This window comes from Diceros bicornis, chromosome 8 (genome assembly GCF_020826845.1).
Source record: "Diceros bicornis minor isolate mBicDic1 chromosome 8, mDicBic1.mat.cur, whole genome shotgun sequence".
In the NCBI taxonomy this organism is placed as follows: domain Eukaryota; kingdom Metazoa; phylum Chordata; class Mammalia; order Perissodactyla; family Rhinocerotidae; genus Diceros; species Diceros bicornis.
The window spans coordinates 41,324,203-41,337,697 of NC_080747.1; the positions used below are offsets into that span (position 1 = coordinate 41,324,203).

Genomic DNA, 13,495 nt, shown 5'->3' on the forward strand with positions numbered 1-13,495 from the left:
AGAGTCATCACAGCATTCAAATTCACACATTTTGGAAGCTTAATTATATTTGGTATAATATTATGTTGTTTTGTTTTGTAGTGTTTTCTGTGTTGGTCTTGTCTCTAAAATGACTGTAAGCTCTTTGAGGAAAGATATTGCCTGATGATAATAATGGTGATGACAACAATAAAATAACAATAATGATAAAAATAATGATGATGACAGATAAATATACCGATGACACATTATATGCTCAGATGTGTGCCAAGCACTTCGACTATTTTATCTCAGGAGTTTGGTACTATTACTATCCCCATTTTACTTACGAGGAAACTAGGAATCAGGGAAGCTAAATGACTTACTCAAGACCATACAGCTACTGAGATCCAGAGTCAGAACCAGAACCCAGATCCATCTGATTCCAAATCTTGTGCTCAGAACCTTTACATTCTACCCCACTGCCCCCAGGGTTTCTACGCTTAGAGAGGTTAGGATAATGCTAGGTACGTAGACATGTTCAATAAATATTGATAAGTTGAAAATATTTGTGATGCAAGGCCAGTGACACTAGCACACAATAGTGCATTATTTCAGTATATGCTGCAAAAGAAATTTCAATATTATAACTGCAAATTAAAGTACCCTGGCCGTTACTCCACTTCACAGTATATTGTCTTGCCTTAGAACTTCCTCTGTCAGGGAAGCCTATAATGATAATTGCAGCAAATACAAGTTTCTTACATAATGTCCATTCTCACCTTCTTTGTTCTAATAGAACTCTGACTTTGTTCAAGGCAAATATATGACCAGTTAAAAATACTCATCACATTCTCTTGCAGCCAGAAGTGGTCATGAAACACAGTACTAGCCAATAATATCAGTCTTCTGGGTAGGACTTACAGAAAAGCTATTGTTTTCCTAATATAAAAAATGGCAGACTCTGCTAGTATATGCCTTTTACTTTCAACCTTCCTCCCTTCTTGCCTGAAGTATGGACACAATATGTCAAGGAGGAGTGCCCACCTCATGACCATGATGAAAAAAACCACACCTTCAGGAAGAGAGAAAGAAGCCACAAGGAACATAAGTTCTGCTTGCTTGTTTCTGAACTTCCTACTGAGAAAAATAAATCACTATTTGTTAATCTAATCTGGTAAATTTTCTGTTACACATATCCAGGTGCAATTCTAATGTAATTATACAGTAACTGATAATCCCAAATTATCAACAGGAAGTAAAATAACAGTCTAATAAATGTAAATTACAATTTCTATAGTATTATCATGCCTCTATATTTAACCGTAGACTTTTTAGATATTTTGAATCATTCATTCCCTAGCTATACACTAAATGTAACTAAACAGTCCCTATTGGCCTTTTCTTTAAAGATGAAAATCCAGGAAAATAAATCAATGAGTAATACAAAAATTGTTTACCAAAAAGAAATTTTTCCAAAATAGTTTTGGGTGTCAATAATCATATGCAAGTTTTATTTTTCTTTGTTTCCTGATTCCAGACCCTTCTGGCCAACAAACCTTAGCCCACTGATTTGCCCCTAATAAGTTACAGGTGTGCCAAGCTGCTGCTTCACTTCAGTTCAGGTCAACTGGGTAGGGCCTAGAGTGGCCAGAGCCCCCAGGGCTGGCTGCCTCCTACCACAACAGTCCTGTCCACTTACCTCTGTATACTATGCAAACATTCTCATTGTCTATGTGCATCACAATGTGAAAAAGGTTGAGAAGAACTACCCTCTATGACAGCTAGATGCTATCAAAATAATAACAGCAATGGAAAAAAATTACCTATTTATAGCACTATGGACCAAAAATTAGCTCACAAACATAACATCATTTTATTCTCAGCAAAATCATGAGTGGTCAATAAGGCATTCATGTTTATTATCAAGGTTCAGAGATGGGTAATTTGCCCACTAACACATACTGCTAGGAAATGGCAGAGCCAGGACTTCTGAATCAAGGACTTCTGGATCTAAGCCCTGTGCTTTTTCTGATACACCTCCCTATATGATGACATTCCAAGTTTGTACAGATCTTTAAAATTAGCGTTTTAATTTCATTCTCTAAGGAAAGTTCAAACGGCTTTCCTTCGTATTCTCTTGTGACTGCCATGCAAACACTAATGTATATGGAAACTGATACTCGCTTTGAACTTAGCAAGACTGAGAAAGCACAATACAAACTGACATATTTAGGTCATACCAATTTTCTTTCTACAGCTCCCATCCCCAACAATCAGAGAGCCAACTCTTGTTATTTTGTGTGAGTAGAAAAGAGAGTTTTTGCTCACCACTGTCCCCAGAAGTATCTATTAAAAAGAAAATAGTATGCTGCCATTGACCATGCTTAAGTTTTATTTTGTTTTGCCAGTCACGATTTCTCATTGTCCTTTCATAAAAGGGAAAAATAGGGAGAAATGAAGGAAATTTTCAAAAGTAAATTACATATTTAACATATAAAAGGAAATACGAATTTTAACACAGGGCAATTATTGTCAAGAGATATTATTGAAATAAAAAAATTTAAGTTTGATACTCCTGTTTTAGAAAGCTAGACAACCAAAAGATTTCAATGGCTGGGAATAATATTTTAATTTCTTTATAGCAATGCAGAAACAAAGATGATACATGCACAAAATAGCAACGTATGGGGAAACATCTACAAGTAGCTATTATAGACAGATTAAAAAGAACAGGTAATATCTAAAATAGTAACAAAATACTAATTTTCTCTTCAGAAAATAAGAACATGGTGGAATTATTGAGCATGGATGGCATAAAATAAGTGTAAGCAAGCATAAGTTACAGAATATAATTAATGTAATAGTTATGGAAATAAATTGGTGGCAAGTTTAGAATCTTGTGTTTAAAGACATGGGCTCCAGATCCAGAACACCTGGGTTCAAATCCTGGCTCTATCACTTAGCAGTTGGGTGATGATAACATGCTTAAGTTTTCAGTACAGAAAAACTGTTGCTCTCTAGATCCTATCGACAGTTAAGACTACTGAAAAGTAGAATTGTAATATTGATTAATTGCTTGTTTTCAATAATACTTTTTAACCAAATTTTCATCAACCAGAAAATTTGCACAAGGCATAAAAAAAATTCTGCCACCGAGTAACAAGTAAGCCAAGACTATGAATTGGAATAACTAAGTACAACACTATGGGCAAGTTCATGGTAAAAATCAGACTAACCTAGTTCTGTCACAGGCTAAGCACATTTGGAAGGCAATTCAATTCTTCCAATACATACTGGGATTTCCCATCCTATTCCACTGAGTCACCACTACCCTGACACTTTCCAGTTACTTTTTATCCCGAGATGTAGATTAAACGTTTGCCTCAGCAGCTAAGTAAACACAAACCCTACTTCTCAGGACATTTGAATTTACAACATACTTAATAAGGGAAATGTCTATACTGGCCAAGTGAGTCTATCTTCAGAAATAAAGTCCTTTTGGTGTCCACAGAGGTTGATCAACGCCTGTGTGTTCCACTGGTATGTTCACTTATGTCAAATTTAAGTAGCACATCTTATCTACCCTGCTTAAACAGTACATCCAAAGTTAACCTAGGTAGGAATGTATAATTAATATTACAAAATAAGACGTCTCTAAAATTTAAAAATTTCCACAACTTCTTATTTTTAACCTTCAACTGCTAAACTTACAAATTTTCCTAATAGAAACATGAATGAACAGAAGTGTTTTTAAATGTGAAATCACATTTAATAGCAAGAAAATGCAATATCCTGATCAATCATAAATAGAGAAACTAATAAAGAATGAAATGCTGGGTCAATAAACACTTTGAGCAAATATTAAATGAATACTCTTATGGCATGACTTCAATTCCCAAAATAATATAGCAATATACTAATGTTACAGAGAAGCTATCCAAATAACCTCAGCTAAAACACAGCATCTTTGTTGTCTGTTTCTGAAAGTATGCAAATTAAGAATAACTTCCAATTAAATTCTCCTAGCAGTCAAATTTACTTTGTATCAAATAACTGTTCCAAGCACTGTATAAACCATGTTAAACCTTTCTAAGTCAATATTCATTTGTGGCCAGACAGACACATGTGATCACACATAGTGCTGTTCCTAAATGAAATGGGAACCAATTCCACAAGTTTTCCTGAAGCAGATTTTAAGTTGGCAAACAGGTTCCATACTAAGCAAGGAAATGTTTCACTTCTGTGGAAACTTCATTCTGTTTCCATCTCGTCAGGGTTTCACTTTCCATAACCAAACACATGAAAGGTCAGTAGGGGGCACAAAGGAGGTACACGTGCATGGAAGGCTCAGGTTGACAGCTACACAGCCTGCTTCTGAGCCATCTGGATCCTCCTCCCAGAGAGGCACAACAGGGGACAGAAGGAAAAGTTGGAAGATGTATAATCTGCCTCAGTTAAGCCTTCCTGAATGGAGACGCCTACATACACCCATTCATGAATGAAGGGAAACTTGGTATGTTTTTAAAGTACTGAAATTTTACGTGTAAGTTTTAATAACTTTTCACTCTCAAACTGACCTGGACTCAATCCATACGAACGGATATAAGCTTTAAACAAAATATAAATGACAATATTGAGTCTGATACAGAATAACACAAATGAATATCTCCATGAGTTATATCACCTTTCTGACTAGAAGTGAAAAGTTAGATTTTATGATATATAATTATATATTTCCCCAAATCAGAATAGCCTACTTTATTGGGATGTTTGGATATTATTATAGACACTACCAATTAATTCAGATTCAAAACGAAATATGAAAAGTCAAAATATGAAACTACTAAAAAAAATATGAAACTACTCTTGAAAACGGCAATTTTCTATCCTACAACATTGTGTCATATCTTAGGGAACCTTTTTTTAAGTTTGAAATGACAATCTCAAAGAGACTATGTCAACAGAAACCCCTTGAATAGGATGCACTATGTTTTATTTTTCCTTAAAGATATTATGCCCTATGAGTATTCTGCTATTTTAACAAGGCTTATACTCTAAGGAATATGAATTCTGACAAGCAACTAGAAGGCCACTTCACTACCACAACCGAAAAAAAAAAAAATGCTGAAATGAAAACCTCCAATTCTAAATGCTGGCTAGCATTCACCAGGCCTCATGAAATTCCAAACAACTCCAATGAAGGTTACATCCTCTTCCTGAAATAGCCTTTATTTTTAAACCTGCTTTCTGTATCAGTGATGCTTATCTTTGTTAAACACTCACCTGCGATTTTTTGCAGCAAAGGTGATAATTCAGACTCCTCACAAAAGACCTGAGCCAATGTGTTCTTCACTTTTTCTTCAGCTTCACCCAGGTCTTTGTCTGCTGTGAACTCTCCACTGACGGAATAAATATATATCAGGAGGATCAACAGCTCTTCAGGGCTGTAGTCATCCTTGGTCCTCTGGTTTGAAGGCTTAATCATGGGCAGCAGCTGACTTAACACAACAGACATTGTTGACTCCCCAATGCTCTGAAAGAAAAGGTAGAAATATGAAAATACATCAGTCTTGTACAAAGACGTAATGTATGTGCTACATCAGTCCAAAGATAGCTTGCAAACAAGTCTGTGATGTTCACTGACTCGATGGCTTGTTATTTGTTTCTTATCCTAGAGAGAATACTGCAAGAAGTTGGGCATTATAGTATTTTTTTCTTGAAAGATCTAGCTTATAAAACAGCTAGTCACGTTGTAGACCTTTTTATATTATCTTACATGTTGCTTAAACAAATAAGAGTACACTAGTTTTAAAAATAAAAACATAGGGGCCAGCCTGGTGGTGTAGTGGTTGTTTGCACACTCTGCTTTGGCAGCCCAGGGTTTGCAGGTTCAGATTCCAGGCATGGACCTACTCACCACTTATCAAGACATGCTGTGGCAGCGTCCCACATATAAAGTAGAGGAAGATGGGCACTGATGTTAGCCCAGGGCCAGTCTTCCTCAGCAAAAAGAGGAGGATTGGCAATGGATATTAGCTCAGGGCTAATCTTCCTCACCAAAAGATAAAAAATAAATAAAAAATAGAGGCCAGTGCAGTGGCATAGTGGTTAAGTTTGCGCGTTCTGCTTTGGTGGCCCAGGGTTCACAAGTTCAAATCCCAGGCACAGACCGACACACTGCTCATCAAGCCATGTTGTGGTGGCATCTCACATGTAAAATAGAGGAAGATGGGCACAGATGTTAGCTCAGAGCCAATCTTCCTCAGCAAAAAGAGGAAGATTGGCAACAGATGTTAGCACAGGGCCAATCTTCCTCATAAATAAATAAATAAATAAATAAATAAATAAAAATATAAGTACTTCATACAGTACAAATTTTAAATCAAAATAGTATATTTGTAAAATAATACAATTAAAAATAAAAACATGCCAGTTTTTATTTTTGTAAAATATCCTATATATATCCAAATGAATGCTAAAATTCATATGACAGCATATTCTTTTTAATATTCTCTATATTGGCAAATATTAGTCAGAATAGGTTTTTTTTATAACAATGAAAATTTTCCGCTAATCTGGTGACTAGAATAAGGGATTAAACCGTTAATGTCACTTAGGGTTCAAGATATTTTTGGGTGAGTCTGAAGGTAATTCACCTTAAAACTTTAAAAAATTTTTGCTTTTAGCTCTTCCACCAATTTATTGAACGATATTTAGCACAGAATTTCAAAATTCCTTGCATGGGATAACAGCAATGCATTACTGGAGTAACTGCATAACTTCCAAGGAACTATACACTTTTCTAGTACAAGTTCTGAGATTTTTGGTAAATAGATAAATCCCCATTTTAAATAATATGATTCAATTTCACTTATAAAATAACCCTATGAAATAAAACTGAATTATTTGTATTTGTATTAAAACTGGGGGTCAAACGGTCACAACTTGCAACTTTCACGTTGTTCATTCAGAAGTGTTCATTGAGCATCTACCATGTTCCGGGTACCATTTTGGGTCTGGGGATACAGCAGTGAATAAAACAAATCCCCTGCTCTCAGACACCTTCCACTCTAGTTGGGGGAAACAGACAACTAAAAAGCTAAAGAAGTAAAATATATAGTATACTAGATGGTAGTAAGTGCAATGGAGAAAAATAAAGCAGGAAAAGAAGATGGGACTTTAGGGGGTGTGTGTGTTTATGTGTGTGGCTATGCATGATTTTAAAGAGGAAAAGCCATTTTAAGAAGGGAGTATGGGAATAAAGAAAGACCTATAGAAACTCTCTCTCTTTCTGAATGAAGTTGACAGGAAGCAGCTGAATGTGATTCTGTATTGGGGTGACTATCCAAAATGAGCTTTTCTAGTTAAGTCATTTCCACACCTGGAAAAATTTGGCTATATCATCTCAAGGGTAAGGTTCACAGTTATATTATTTGGTACACAGAAAACAGCTGTCACCACTTATTTCCACTAAAAATCTTGGATGTTCACAATGTACCACGCAAAATAAAATGGTGAGTCTTTGGAACGAATAAGGTACAAATGGAAAAGAACAGAACGGAGATTTTGCTGTTATATGGTGACAAGACGTGATCCACCCAGTATAAACACACCCACTTCTCAAAGGAAATGCCTGAAAGGTTTGACAGCATCCTAGAACTGTCCTATACCTTCGGGAGTCTCTTGAAAGGAATGTTCAAGCGTTCTTTCTTTGCTTTACAAGCTGACAAGAGCAATTTAAAAGAAACGAGCCGTGTGGTTGGCCTGTTAAAGGAGGGACCGTGGGGGCTGCAGCTTTCGTTTTCACTCTTTACCCTATCGCCAACTCCTTGGATGACATTAAGCAGATTCCTTCATTGCTTTATATCCCATTTTTAAAATGTAAGTGTATACATCAAGTGTCTATCTTATAGGAGCTCTCTGTTTCTCTCCCCAGAGCAAAAGGATTGTTTTAAAAGATAGTTATAAAAAATAAAACAGGGTAGGATAATCATCGTAATCATTTGAAAAGATTCACTCACAAATGTCTGGCCATCAAAGCATTATTTTTCAAGTTGTTGATCTAAGATATGTGGCTAGAGAGCAAAATCCCTCATTACTGAACACTCTAGCAGACTTCTGCTGGTTAGCTAATACCTGTGCACACCAATTTCTAAAATTACATTTTAATCTGCTTAACGCATCCCAAGAAGTTAATACTTGAGTTGAATACAAAGCCAAGAATACTTATCAGTCTTAAAGAGGCATGAGAAATATAGTGGAAATAAAGAGACTCCATTTTAAAAAGCCAGATTCCAATCCTGACTGTTCCACTAACTACTTCCTTAATTTCTTAGACTCTCAGAAAACTTCTTAGGATCTCTTCCTCTCTAAAATGACGTGATCTGACTAGAGGCTGGCTGAGTTCTTAAGTCATGTTTATGCAAAGGTCTCCATTTTCACTTTCTTCTCCCTTTTTTTTTTTTTACATTACCATTGATGGTAGAAGGCCACAAATCATATTCTCATTGTTGGCTACACAGCAAAATATAAATGCTCAGAAAGGAAAAGCTTTACTGTATAAACAAATGTAGATACAGAAATATTGTAGATACGTGTGTAACAGGGGCTGATATACATACACATATTTCCTAACTCTGACCACTGAGAGGATCTAGAAGTAATGACACCCCAATAGCAATGAGCACACCAAGTGGTCAGATCTTAGCTTCTAATATCATTCTCAAATAAAAGGAACCAGGGATCCTTGGAGAAATGGCTGATTCTAGGGATGGGGCAGGGAAAATACAAGAGGAACCTGGAAGATCTTGTAGTGCCAGAAAGAAAGGAAATCTTTAAAAAAACAAAAGATGAGGCTTCCTTCTAAGACTGAAAAATCATTGATGACAAGAACCACATCTTATTCCTAATGGTATCTCCAGCACCTAGCTCAGTCCTTTGAACATAGTATCAAAAGTATACTTATCTCTATAATGAAGTAGCTGACTTCAGAAAAAGAGAAATGAACATTTATAAATATATAATTATAGATTATCCCATTTAATCCTCCTGATTACCCTGTAACATAGGTATTATTATTTTAGAGGAAGAAATTGAGGTTGAGAAAGGTTACTTGTCAAGGACATCAGCTGGTGAATGGTTGAGCTAGGATCAAAGTCAAGACTGGCTTTCTCCAAAATCTACATCTGGTCCACTACACATTTCCTCTCCAGTGCTTCCCAGTCAGAGGGAAACCAGAGTCTGTGGGAAAGGGGAATCCAAACCCTTGAGACAGGGTATAATACCAGGATTCTGACTAGGACAGATCATCAAGGGAACCCAGCAGATGAGACAAATCAGGTAAGAGCAAGAGCAGCTGTAGGCCAACTTAACATATCAGACGAGATCTACTAACTTACAGCTCTTTAACCCCTGGTGAGGTAGATGACTGGCCCCAAAACCTCACTCAAGGTTAAAAACCTCTGGTGGACGGATATGTAGTTCCAGCCACAAATGTTACAGCAGAATTTCCCATCCAGGGTGTCACAATGCCATGTTTACCCCTCTACCCCAAGCCCAAGTGACAGCTGGATGGGGCCTAGGGCAGCCAGTGCCACCGGGTCACTGATCTCCAGTTCTGTGTAGCTATCAACCCAGTATGTCCTACAAAAACAGCATAGTTTTCCATTGTACCTACAACCACGTGTAAAAAGGATGGGACGTGCTGAAGAGATATGCCCAAAAAGGAATCAGATACTGAAGTCATCAAAGAGGGTGGAAACAACAAACAAACACATAGATACAGAGATTAGGTTGGTGGTTACCAGAGGGGAAGGGAGTAGGGAGGAGGGCAAAAGGGGTGACTGGGCACATGTATCCAGTGACAGATGGAAATTAGTCTTTGGGTGGTAAACATGATGTAGTCTACACAGAAATCGAAATATAATGATGTACACCTGAAATTTATATAATGTTATAAACCAATGTTCCCTCAATTAAAAAAAATGTTAAAGGCAAAAAAAAAGAAAAAAAGAAGTAAATCACATAGCACAATGCCTGGCACATAGCCTCTCCATGGACTCCTTTCTTACCCAGCAGAAGAGGTTAAGGTGACAGGTAAGGGAACGAAATACCTTCTAGGAACAGGAAGTGAGTAGTCTCAAAGGAGGGAGGAGCAGCCTACAAATACTGCATATGAAACCACATCTTGGAAGTTAACTGCAAAGTTAGTCAAAGGTTAAAGGCAATATAAACATTATTAAACACAGCCATTAAAAAAGCACACACAGAGCAAACCACAAAAACAAAAAAAGGCTTCTTTATAAAGTGCCAGGGATTAAATTTCTCATTCATTTTGATATAAATGGGCCTACTAGTAGGAGGTGAAAGACTGGAGCTGTGTCTAGAGTGACAAAATCTTTTTTTTTTATTCTGTAGTCTGGGGCTCTTGTTATTTTTGAATGAGTCCCCAGTAACTCCATATAAAAGGCCCTCTGTAAAATGTGTGTTGTCTTTAGAAATGCCAACTTTTGGGCTGAATTAAAACACCTCTGCAAAGTCAGTCAGTCTCTGTGCTAGCTACCTCTGCAAGCATGAGGAGCAAACAGGTCATATTCCCTGTGGCTGCAGAGCAGGCCGGGCTGGCTCCACATCTGCTACTCTGTGGTGCAGAGCCCATAGACACTCAGCAAAACTCTAAGACACTCTAAGGCATTGCTGGAGAACCCATCTCTGCAATTCCTCCAACCTTCGGCAAAGTCACGGGGTGCAGGCTCATGGGATGCTGCCAGTGGAGGCCTGAGTGAGTGCCTAAGGCCCTTCTGCCCCAAACATCACTTGCCATCCTTGCAGTAATACCTGCCACAAGGCCTTAAATTCCCATAATTAAGGCCACTCTGCTTCTTTGGGGGATGGGCTTCTTCATATGTTTCAGGCAAAATGCAAAAATGTAACTTGATGTGTGTAAAGATAATTCATTGATGCACTCATGTGTTCATCAACAAATATCTATTGTGTACATACTATGTGCCAGGCACCATGCTATACTCTGAGCATACAAAGAACAAAGCAAGACGCAAGATTCAGGGAGCTTACAGGTGAGTGGGAATAGGAGTAAATAGTCATGACAATGCAGTAAGTGCTTCAGTGAGGTATTCATTCACTTTGGAAACACAGCAGAGAAACACCTATATCCTGGAAGAGGTACCTCAATTAAATCTTAAACAATCAACATCTGTTATCAGGGAGGAGTAAAGCTCTCAGAAATGAGCAATGGGATAGGATCCTTCCTTCATTCCCTCAACAAATATTTAATGCACCCTTAACTATGAGTGTGTGGTAGGTAGAATAATGGCCCCTGAAAAAGGCCCACACTCAAGTCCCTAGAACTGTAAATATGTTACTTTATAGGGTAAAGAGACTTTGCAGATGTACTAAAGTTACAGATCTTGAGATGGGGAGATTATCCTGCATTATCTAGTTGGGCCCAGTCTAATCACATGAGTCCTTAAAGAAGAGGACCTTTCCCGGCTGTGGTCAAAAAGAGATGCAATGACAAAAGGTCAGAGAGAAGCAACGCTGCTGCCTTTGAAGGAGGAGGAAAGGGGCCACAAGCCAAGGAATGCAAGGGGTCTCTAGGCTGGAGAAGGCGTGGAGACAGATATCCCCCCAGAGTCTCCAGAAAGGAATGCAGTGCTGCTGCCAACACCTTGATTTTAGTCCAGTGAGACTAGTATCGGACTTCTGATCTACACAATTGTAAGATAGTAAATTTATGTTGTTTTAAGCCACTAAGTTTGTGGTGATTTGCTACAGCAGCAACGGAAATTAATACAAGTGGTTTGTCAGGTCGCCATAAATTTAAGAAGATTGAAATAATACCAAGCATCTTTTCTGACCACAACGATATAAAACTGGAAATCAATTATAGGAAGAAAATCGGAAAAGCCACAAATACGTGGAGATTAAACAAAATGCTACTGAACAACGACCGGGTCAACGAAGAAATCAAAGAAGAAATCAAAAAATACCTGGACACAAATGAAAATGAAAATACGACATGCTAGAATTTATGGGAAACAGCAAAAGCGGTTCTAAGAGGGAAGTTTATAGCAATAAAGGCCTATCTCAACAAATAAGAAAAATCTCAAATAAACAATCTAACAATGCACCTAAAGGAACTGGAAAAAGAAGAACAAACAAAGCCCAAAATCAGTAGAAGAAGAGAAATAATAAAAATCAGAGCAGAAATAAATGAAATAGAGACTAAAAAAACAATAGAAAAAATTAATAAAAACAAGAGCTGGTTCTTGGAAAAGATCAACAAAATTGACAAACCTTTAGCTAGACTCACCAAGAGAAAAAGAGAGAAGGCACAAATAAGTAAAATCAGAAATGAAAGAGGAGAAATTACAACAGACACCTCAGAAATACAAAAGATTACAAGAAAATACTATGAAAAGCTATATGCCAACAAATTCGACAATCTGGAAGAAATGGATAAATTCTTAGATCATACAACCTTCCAAAACTGGATCAAGAAGAAGTAGAGAATTTGAATAGACCAATCACCAGTAAGGAGATCGAAACAGTAATCACAAACCTCCCCAAAAATAAAAGTCCAGGACCAGATGGCTTCCCTGGTGAATTCTACCAAACATTCAAAGAAGACTTAATACCTATCCTTCTTAAACTCTTCCAAAAAATTGAGGACGGGGGGAAGCTCCCTAAGTCATTCTACAAAGCCGACATTACCCCGATACCAAAACCAGACAAGGACAACACAAAAAAAGAAAATTACAGGCCAATATCACTGATGAACATCGATGCAAAAATCCTCAACAAAATACTAGCAAATCACATACAACAATACGTTAAAAAGATTATACACCATGATCAAGTGGGATTTATTCCAGGTATGCAGGATGGTTCAACATTCGCAAATCAATCAACATAATACACCACATTAATAAAACGAGGAATAAAAATCACATGATTATCTCAATAAATGCAGAGAAAGCATTTGACAAGATACAGCATCCATTTATGCTAAAAACTCTGAATAAAATGGGGATAGAAGGAAAGTACCTCAACATAACAAAGGCCATATATGACAAACCCACAGCTAATATCATCCTCAATGGTGAAAAACTGAAAGCTGTCCTCTAAGAACAGGAACCAGACAAGGATGCCCACTGTCACCACTCCTATTTAACATAGTACTGGGAGTCCTAGCCAGAGCAATCAGGCAAGAGAAAGAAATAAAAGGGATCCAAATTGGAAAGGAAGAAGTGAAACTGTCACTATTTGCAGATGACATGATTTTATATATAGAAAACCCTAAAGAATCCACCAGAAAACTTTTAGAAGTAATAAACGAATATGGTAAAGTTGCAGGATACAAAATCAACATACAAAAATCAGTTGCATTTCTATACACTAACAATGAAGTAGCAGAAAGAGAAATTAAGAATACAATCCCATTTACAATTGCAACAACAAGAATAAAATACCCAGGAATAAACTTAACCAAAGAGGTGAAAGAGCTGTACACCAA

General features: G+C 37.1%; 1 protein-coding gene across 1 annotated transcript in view; it reads right to left on the reverse strand.

Annotated features, from left to right (window-relative positions):
* Positions 1-13,495, reverse strand: part of SCFD2 (sec1 family domain containing 2) — a 378,548-nt gene that overhangs the window by 217,147 nt on the left and 147,906 nt on the right. Inside the window, exon 5 of the mRNA XM_058547056.1 lies at positions 5,245-5,494. Coding sequence (XP_058403039.1) covers positions 5,245-5,494 — 250 coding nt within the window. The remainder of the gene's footprint in view (positions 1-5,244; positions 5,495-13,495) is intronic.